The sequence below is a fragment of the Neomonachus schauinslandi genome, chromosome 10 (assembly GCF_002201575.2).
Source record: "Neomonachus schauinslandi chromosome 10, ASM220157v2, whole genome shotgun sequence".
NCBI lineage: Eukaryota > Metazoa > Chordata > Mammalia > Carnivora > Phocidae > Neomonachus > Neomonachus schauinslandi.
Genome location: NC_058412.1, coordinates 111612199 through 111622391, shown reverse-complemented (window position 1 = coordinate 111622391; position 10193 = coordinate 111612199). Strand labels below are relative to the sequence as shown.

Sequence of the window (10193 nt, the reverse complement as noted above, 5' to 3'; positions counted from 1 at the left end):
TCTTTCTTTCTTTCTTTCTTTCTTTCTTTCTTTCTTTCTTTCTTTCTCTTTCTTTCCAATGTCCAATTGCTCCAGCACTATTTGTTGAAAAACATATCTTTCTCCCATTAAATTTCTTTTGCACATTTTGAAAAATCAGTTGGTTGTACACATGGGGGGCTATTTCTGATTTCCTATTCTGTTCCATTGATCCATATGCTATCTCTCCACGCATATCACACGGTCTTGATTACCTTAGCTATACAAGCCTTGAAATCTGGCTTTATTCTTTTTCTTCAAACTTGTTTTAGCTATTCTCATTCCTTTGTGGATTTCTCTAAAGGCAAGATATAGACAAAATAATCTTGTCTATATCTACAAAAATGTTGCTGGGATTTTGATAGAAATTGTATTAAGAGTGTCTATCAATTTGAGGAGAATTGGCATCTTTGCTTGTTGAATCTTTTCTTTCTTAAAGGTTTTATTTATTTATTTATTTATTTATTTAGAGAGTACATGAGAAAGAGAGAGAGAGCACAAGCAGGGGGAGGGGCTGAGGGAGAGGGAGAAGCAGGCTCCCCACTGAGCAGGGAGCCAGATGTGGGGCTTGATGTGAGGCTCAATCCCAGGACCCTGAGATCATGACCTGATCCAAAGGCAGACGCTTAACCCACTGAGCCATCCAGGCGCCTCCTGCTTGTTGAATCTTACAATCTATAAACATGGTATGTTTCTTCATTTATTTAAATCTTTGATTTCTTTTATCAACATTCTGTAGTTCTCAGCATACAATTGCTACACATGTTTTATCAGATATATACCTAAGCATTTTATATTTTTTGGAGTGATTGTGAATGGTACTGTAGTTTTAATTTCAGTGTTCACATGTTCAATGATAGTATATAGAAATGTAATTAATTTTTGTATATTGTATTGTATATTGTATCTTGTATCTATCTTGTATCTTGTATGTGGCCTTACTGAATTTAATTATTAGTTCTAGATTTTTTGTTTGTAAATTCCTTGGGATTTTCTACAGAAACCATTATGACATCTGCAAATAGTTTCATTTCTTCCTTTCTAACCTGTATGCCTTAATTTCTTTCTTGCTCTAATGCATTGGCTGGAACTAGTCAGATTTAAAAGGAATGATCTTTTTTGAAGATTAAAAAAAATTGATGCACACAACTTGGATGGGTCTCAAGAGCATAGTGCTGACTAAAAAAAACCAATCTCAAAAGATTACATATGATTCCATTTATACAACACTCTTAAAATGATAGAAATTAGAGAGATAAGAAACATCAGTGGTTGCCAAAGGTTAAGGATTGTGGCAGAGGGTGGAGGCAGGAAGAAAATCTGTGTTGCTGAAACTCTCCTGCTGTGCAGAAGGGGGGCACTTGAGGGGCTCAGCTGGTTATGCATCCTGCTCTTGGTTTCAGCCCAGGTCATGATCTCATGGGTTGTGGGATCGAGCCCCGTATTGGGATCCGCGCTCAGCGGGATGAAGGGGCACTGCCTGAAGATTCTTTCCCTCTGCCCCTTCCCACACTGGCTCTCACTCACTCTCTAAAAGAAATAAATAAACCTTTTTTTTTTTTAAGGAGTAGCAGAGGGAAGATCTTTATGCTGATAGAACAGCTCTGTATCTTGATCATAGTGGTGGTTACATGACTCTACACTTGTGATAAAATGTCATAGAAGTATGCACACCCACTGCAGCAATATGAGTTTCCTGGTTTGTATATCATACTATATAGTTCTGTAAAATATAATCTTTGGGGGGGAAACTGCATGAAAGGTACATGGACCTCTCTCTGTACTATCTTTGCAATTTCCTATGAATCAACAATTATTTCAAAATAAAAAATTGATAAGGGTGTGGAGAAAATGGAACCCTTGTGCACTGTTGGTGGGAATATAATGGGTGCAGCCACAATAGAAAACAATATTTTCCTCAAAACACTACAAATAGAACTATCATATGATCCAGCAATCCCTCTTCTGGGCAAATATCCAAAGGAAATGAAAACAAAATCTCAAAAAGATATCTGTAGTCCCATGTCTACTGCAGCATTACTCACAATAGCAAACATGGGGAAACAACAGATGAATGACTAAAGAAGACGTGGCATAAATATATAATGGAATATTACTCAGCCACGAGAAAGAAGGAAATTCTGCCATTTGCAGCAACATGAATGGAACTTGAGGGCATTATGTTAACTGAAATAAGCCAGACAGAGACAAATACTGCATGGTATCACTCATATATGTAATCTTAAAAAAAAAGTCTAACTCATAGAAACAGGAAGTGGAGAAGTGATTGCCCGGAAGTGGGGTGGGGGAAATAGGGAGAGGTTGGTTAAAGGGTACAAACAGCTATGAGATGAATAAGGTCTGAGGATCTAATGTACAACACGGTGAGCATAGATGATAACACTCTATTGCATAATTGACATTTTCTAAGAGAGTACATCTTAAATATTCTCCCCCCCCCAAAAAAGATAAATTTGTGAGGTGATGGATGTGAGGAATTAACTAGACAGGGTGGGGGGAGACCCTTTCGCAATCAAATTGCCAAGATACACAATTTAAATATCTTATATGTTTATATGCCAATTATATCTCAATAAAGCTGAAATAAATAAGTTAGAACACAAATAAAATAACCTAAGGAGCTACACAGGGGTTAAAAGAACAGGAAATGAAGTCAAGAAACCTCAAGTTCAAATCCCAGCTCCTGCTTTATTTGCTGGGTAACCTTTAACAAATTTCTTTACTTCCCTCTTCTACCCTTCCTTCATCTGTAGAGCGTAGACTGTAATAGTCCCTAACACTTAGAGTTGTGTTAATAGCTTAATAAATGGTGGGCTGCCTGGATGGTGCAGTTGGTTAAGTGTCTGACTCTTGGTTTCAGCTTAGGTTGTGATCTCAGGGTTGCGGGATCAGAGTCCCACCTCCGGCTCCGTGCTCAACAGGGAGTCTGCTTGAGATTCTCCTTTCCCTCGGCCCCCGCTCACTCACATGCTCTCTCCCTCTCTCTCTCTCAAATAAATAAACAAATCTTAAAAAATAGCTTAATAAATGGAAAGCAAATAGGGACTGGCACATAGCACTAAATAAATGTTAACTAAATAAATGTTGTTTTCATTGTCACATAAAGATCCTTTCTGAAGGACCCATTTCTGCCTATGCTACAACTATGAACTATTAGTTTGGGAATAGTCCCTTGAAATTAGACAGACATTAGTCCTTCGGTGGTAACCAGAGATTTTTTTTTTTTTTTTGGAGGCTGTGCACACCTAGAAACCAGAGACACAGTTCCTAGTCTAGATTAAGCATTCAGTAAATGTTAACCATTAATATTATTATTATTCCCCCTTGCGACTGAGGTCTCCAAAACAGGAATGATCCTTTGACTGGAAAGAGAAATAAAAATAATGACCATTACCATTTGCAAATCACCCACTGTGAGCCATTTGATTTATGTTAAGTTGTTAAATGTTTACTATAACCTTCTTTTTTTCTTATTATGTTAGTCACCATACAGTAAATCAGTAGTTTTTGATCTAGTGTTCCATGATTCGTTGTTTGGGTATAACACCCAGTGCTCCATGCAATACATGCCCTCCTTACTATAACCTTCTGAAGTAGACGTCTCTATTTTTCCTTCTTGCATTATGGAATGGAGGCTCAGAGAGACAGTGTTCTTGGCAAAGGCCCCGTAACTGTTAGAGGCAGAGTGAGGCCTCGAACTCCACTCACTATGGCTCCAAGCCCATATTCTTTCTGAGGTACAGAGCTGCCTTCTCCACATGCTGAGATGGGGCTGGGAAAGGTTGGTACCTCTCTGGATAATAACAGCTGGAACCATGGCCCTCTATTGTCTTCAACATCAAGCCCAAACTTCTGAACCTGGCGTTCATGGGCCTCTCTTTCATTCCACCAACAGTAAGCAACACCCAGTCTTTGCCAGGCCTTGAACTTGGTGGTAGGCACATAGGGTCTCTTGTGTCCAAATGGGTTTAACACGAAGTCTGATGTACACACACACACACACACACACATAGATATCCTAAGCCCTTGCATTGAATAAAAAGGATCTACTCCATGTAATTTTGACCAGAGAAGCTTATCCCCCAGAGATAAGATTCGTTTCCATCTTCCCTGAGAAGAAGGGCCATTGTGAGATTAGCATCCGAAAGAGGGGTGTACGGAGTGTGCTTCTGAGAAGGTGGGTCAGGCGGACCAGTCTGCTTCAACCTTTCCCCCTGGAGAGAGGCCGTGGCACCCAAAAAAGGGCTTCACAGTTTTGTCAGGGGCTTTGCAGCTCCCAACTCCTGGCCTCCCGTCAGCCCCATGTCACTATATGCCACCACTCACTGTCTATATCTACGTCATATTCCTTCTACATCCCCTCAGCCCCCTCACCAGAAATCAGAGAAGACTGTTTACTAATCCCAGCACTGTCTCGAACCTACGTATGAACGTAGGCCACGGTTCCTCCTTGGACCTCAGTTTCCCCCCTGTGAAATGGGAAGATAAGGGGAAGTTGCCCAGCTCAGAGAGTCTCACAGTTTGGGGGCTATTAGGAACGAAGGAAATCTGGCAGGGGACTTGGAAGGGGTGGAGTTTTATCTCCCAAAGGAATAATCTGAGGGAATTTTCAAAATTTCACATGCCCAGACCCCAAGTCCAGAGACTCAGACATGGGGTTAAGTGCTTTCTAAAAACTTCACATGGCTCGATGGTGAGTTCCAAGCCTTTTTCTCTCCTCACCATTCTATCACGCCCCAGGGTTGTCTCTGTGTGCACGTGTTAAGCACGAAGGAGATTCTTAATGTTGTGGACTGAGTTTCTCATAATGAATGAATTTGGTGAGGGCATGACATTAAGAACAGGCCCCAGTACTGGGGAACCCTTCGACTGTCCCCAGACCACCTCCCACACTATGAAATCTATGTCTTCTGAGAGCAAACTAACTGGTGAATAAGAGAACCAACTTGAGAAAGCCCCCGGAGCTGCTCTGCATCCTTCCTGTCACTGCCAGCCAGAGCCATATATATCTGATCCCACAGTCCTCCAATCCCTCTAGCCCAGGAAGGACCCCACGCTGATTCCTGGAACCTGGCATCACCCAGCATACAGATGTAAATAAGACGCTGTCTCAACCTCCGAGCATTTCCATCCAGTATGTGTGTGTTTGGGGGATTGGTGAGAAGTGAGCTGTGAATAAATAATTATGTAATAATGTGATATGAGTCATCCCTGCTTAAGGCTGACACTTTGTGAAGCCAATCAGAACTTAGTTGGAATCCCGGCTCTATCTTACTGTTGTGTGACCTTGGCTAATTATACCACCTGTCTAGGTCCCAGTTTCTTCATCAGTAAGATAGGGATAATCAGAGGGTTGTTGTGGGGCGCCTGGGTGGCTCAGTCGGTGAAGTGTCTCCCTTTGGCTCAGGTCATGATCCCAGGGTCCTGGGATCGAGTCCCACATCAGGCTCCTTGCTTAACAAGGAGCCTGTTTCTCCCTCTTCCTGCCTCCCTCTCTCTCTCGCACAAATAAATAAAATCTTTAAAAAAAAAACCCAGAGGGTTGTTGCAAGAATGGGATGACTTCAGGCCCATGAACAGCAAGCACAGTGCCTGACACATAAGGAGTGACAATTGGAACTATTATTATAGCTACTAGTATTATAATTATTAAGAAATAGTGAGACAGAGCTTATGGAAGGCTTTCCTGGGTAGGGACATCAACTGCACTTTGAGGGTGAGAAGGAGTTCATCACAGAGATGATCCTGGTGGTGGGGACAAGGTAGAGGGGAACCATGGACAAAAGCAAGGTTGGAGAGGGTTGATCCGTAAGCAGTAGTCATGGGAGATGAAGCTGGGCCACCAAGGCCTTCAGACCCGACCCTGGGCAGGAGGGAGCCAAAGAAGCCATCTAAGCAGGAGAGTAACATGGTCGGATGAATCTTCTAGAAAGAATCCCTCTGATAATAGACCCCAATGCAAAGAAAACCTGGAGGCAGAGAAGCCAGTGAGGAACTATTTTGGATGGTCTTACCCAGGGCCTCGGGGCCCAGGTAGCTCTGCTGGGCAGCCTAAGAGTCTCCCGCGATCACACAGGTGTCGAGAATGTGGAAAGCACAGCTGCAGCAGCCCTTGCCTCTGCAGGGAGCTTGGAGATGGGTTGTGAACCAGAGCACGATCCAAATTCCAGGCCCAACCCAAAGTTTGTGGGTCCTGGTGCAGGAATGCAAATGGAGGCTCATCTGCCGTATGTCTGCATATTTAACAGTTATGAATCAAGCTAACAAGTGGGACAAATAAAATCTATCCCATGGCCCTTTGTGAAATAGCCCTTCATAATGACATGAAAGAGCAGATTTGAATTTATAATGCTTGGATTCTTCAGAGTTCTGTGCAGGAACAAGGTGGCATGAGGGGAGCTGGCTCAGCCCACAGCCCAGCTCTCTTCTCCCTCATCCCCAACTCTGCCCCACACTGTGAGAACTCTCTCATGCAAGACATGGACACTCCAGCCTGAACATCCAAGCTGGCCCCCCGCACCTCAAACAGGAGTGTCCCTTGGTACTCTTCCTGCCTAAGGTGCACACATAGTGGGCCCCATCTTCCAGGGGAAAGCCCACGTGGTCCCTGGAAGCAAGCACAAGTGTTCTCTGGGCAGGGAATTCCAGGCTCCAGCTGCTCAAATCATGGTCTTGGAAGGAGAGGAGGGCACCGTCTCTAAATGGATATATCCCACTTGCCCCCATTGACTCCTAACCCCATGGGGAAGGACATAATCAGAGGATGCCCAGAGTAGGACCAGGATCAGAGGAAGAGGTGTCTCTCTCCCCAGAGTCTAAGAGCAGAAATAATGAACTGAGAACAAATTATCTCCATGGATCAGAGTGAACCCCTTCTATCCGTCTCTATGTCACGCACCATGCTTTACAGAGGACTCCTGGTATCTGACCTCACTGCAGAGAACACAGTTCAGGGGTGAACAACCGTGTTGGATGAATGGGGCCCAGAGAATAGGATTTGAGATAACAAAGCAAGGAAGACACCCAGGTCCTCTAGATTCCTGATCAGAATTCTCGAATATTCCCCATGGGTTAGTCTCCTCCCAGGCTAAATTCTTAGTTCAAATGAGACAGGCTTCTATGTCCCTCAGAGTCTAACACAGCTGGAAGGCACACAGCACACATATTCCTTAAATACTTGAAGAAATCAATGAGCAATAATAGCAACAGCTAACATTTATAGGGCTCACAATGTACTGGGCACTGTGAGCTCCATTATCTCCTCTCCCGCTTCCCACAATCCTGAGATAGATTCTAGGGTTCCAACCTCACAGCTGGGGAAGCTGAAGCGTGGAGGGGGATATAAGCAGAGTCTGACAGTGGTGAGTGGAAGAGCTGGGGTGACGGAATGATCAAATCCATGAAAGAAAGGAAGAACTGAAGAGTGAACAAACTCATTTATAAATGGGTAAGTTCATGTGCTTTATCTTTTTTTAGCACTTGGAAATCTTCTGATCTTTGGGGCTGTGGGGCCTCCAGCATCAAAAGGCATCTCAACCAACTTCCTTAGAAACCCAAGGATTTGGGCTCTACTCGGTCTCTGTGCACCCCCAGCCTTTTCACCCCCAAGATGGAGCAACTCTCCCACCCAGCGGTTCTCCCCCGCTCTTGGTACCAGCTGTGCCTTTAAGTCTCTTGGCTTCCCCGGATGTGCTCCTCAACCCACTCCAATAGACTTTCCTGCAGCTGGTAGATGAGGAACTGTCTTCAAGACTGTAACTATCATCCCATTGCTGTGGCCAAGCCCCAGCAATGTCTCTCTGCTACCTCTTAACCCCCATCCTGCCATCAGCCACACCCCCCCCGCCCTCAATACATTTGAAGCATCATTCCTCATGATTGACGGACACAAGAAACAGATTTGTGAGTTTTAATGGAATGTGGGAGCTAAGGAACCCGAAACAAAGCCATTTCTATCCATAATGTCTACTGCCAGGTCTGGATCTGGTCTTTTGTTTTACTGGTTTGGGTGTGTGGGGAACGGTCCAGGGTTCCATTCTTTCAACTGTCATTGGCTGGACTGTTAAGTAACGACTAGGGACACAGCACCGTTTACGATTTGCGCAGCGTATGACACTATCTTCATCATTTTTGCACACCAACCGGCATTTTCCATCCATCCAACACTCTGCTGTTGGGCACAGGAACAACCATTAAGCAGATGTTAGTATCCCTCAAGTGGCGAGACAAGAAGAGGCAGAGGAGGAACAGGGCAAGGGGGAAAGGGAGACGGTTGAGTAACTAACAGTGAACCCAGTCCCAGGAAAGGGAGAAATGATCTTGAGAGGGGAGGGAATTGAGACAGTTGTTCCAGATTTGGGAACCCCAAGGCTTTTAGGAAAGCCTTTTTCAGGCATCCCACCCTCTGTCTTCCCATCCCCCAACCTGCTACTCCTAACTTTGGGATCAGTTGATGCCAATGAAGATCTCCCCTAATGGAGCTTGGGAATGATGGGGAAAGGACAATAAACTTTACCTGTGATATTAGGGGTTGGAGGAGATTCACCCTCATTTCAAAAGACCCAGCTCCTAATCAATAGCCTGGTCCCAACTTAAGCTCACCTGGGTCCAGCCACAACCCAATCTCCAATCCTCCTTAACCCTATTCCCCCAATTCAAACTCAGAACCCAGTCCAATCTTAAGTAGAACTCCCAGCCCTACCCAACTCAATGCCCCTTGAGCCTGAACTCCAAGCCAAACCCAAATTTAATCAAGTCACCAACCTCAGTCCTAAGCTGCAGTCATCAGACACCCTGCACTATTCAGTACCAGCTCTCAGTTCCAGCCCAAGCTCCAGTCTACCCCCAGCACCACCTCCACTCAACCCAAAATCCCATCCGCTCCCCAACCCGCCCCAAACCATCAGGGGAGCCCAGCACCTTACCTCCAGCTCATCCTAATCTTCCCCCTACCACTCCAACCCCAAAGTGTTTCTCCCCATCACAGCTCACCCTCAGCCTCTACTCTTAATGCCCCAAAGTCCCCAACAAGTTCCCAATCTGCACCCAACCCCGTCACCCATACACCTTCTCCCAAGATCCCACCAGAACACCACCCTGCCCTTAAGTGTCAGGTGCTCCAAAGAGCTACCGTCCCACCACCTTGGCAAAAAAGAATCAGAGATGTGGATGTGAGCTGGTCCTGGGGAAACCTCCCAAAGCCCCATCAAAGGAGGAAAAGTTTTGTGCTGCCCGCAGTGGAGGGGAGAGGAAAGCAAGAAGTTCATGACCAAGATCCCAGACACTTGAGAGAGACCCAAGTTACCTGAGAGCACTGGATCCATGGCCAGAAGGATGACAAGAAAGAGGAAAAGAAACTTCATGGCTGCCAGGTCACAGGAGAAGGAGGTGGCCTTGCAGCAGGGGAGGGAAATAGAGTTCTCTGCAGCGGGGATGAGCCTCGCTTTTATTGGCAGGGTTGTGGGCAGTGAATTCTAGCGGGAGAGGATTTATATGAGATCAGCCAGGCCAAAGGACAGTGTGTAGCAGATGTAGCCAAGCACAAGATGAGAGTGTGGGAAACTGGCCAGCACCCATGCCAACAGTGGGTTTCCTTCCTGCTGAGGAGACAGGCAGCCCGTTGGCCTCTCAAGACCCACAAGAGAACTAATTAATTAATACACAAATACATATTGGGGGCACCTGGGTGGCTCAGTTGGTTAAGCATCTGCTTTTGGCTCAGGTCTTGATCTTGGGGTCCTGGGTTCCAGCCCTATGTCAAGTCCCGAGGTCGGTGGGGCTCCCTGCTCAGCCAGAAGTCTGCTTCTCCCTCTCCCTCTGCCCCTCCCAATCCCCCCACCCCCACTCGTGCTCTCTCTCTCATAAATAAATTTAAATATATATTTTAAAAAATACATGAATATCTATTAAAAAATACTTATTCTCAACTTTCTAACAGAAGGATACATGGGCATGTCTTTCTGAACCTTGAACTTGCCAATCTAGTTCCCAGTTCAGGGCTTTAGCATTTGCTATTTGTTCTTCCTGTAAAGTTCTTCCTGCAGACCTTCCAGGGCCGGCTCCTGTTTATCATTCAGTCTCATCTCGAATGTCACCTCCTGGATCGGCTTTTCCTGGTCACCCTAGATGAGGGTACTCCCACCTACAGTCACTCC

General features: G+C 45.2%; 1 protein-coding gene across 1 annotated transcript; it reads right to left on the bottom strand.

Moving 5' to 3' along the window:
- Window positions 1-7346: 7346 nt before the first annotated feature.
- On the bottom strand, window positions 7347-9401 carry LOC110579662 (beta-defensin 119-like). Its single transcript, XM_021689318.2, has 3 exons — window positions 9344-9401; window positions 8040-8209; window positions 7347-7361 (listed from the first exon to the last, which is right to left on the bottom strand). The coding sequence occupies exons 1-3, from the start codon at window positions 9399-9401 to the stop codon at window positions 7347-7349; spliced, it is 243 nt and encodes an 80-aa protein (XP_021544993.2).
- Between the last annotated feature and the right edge of the window lie 792 nt (window positions 9402-10193).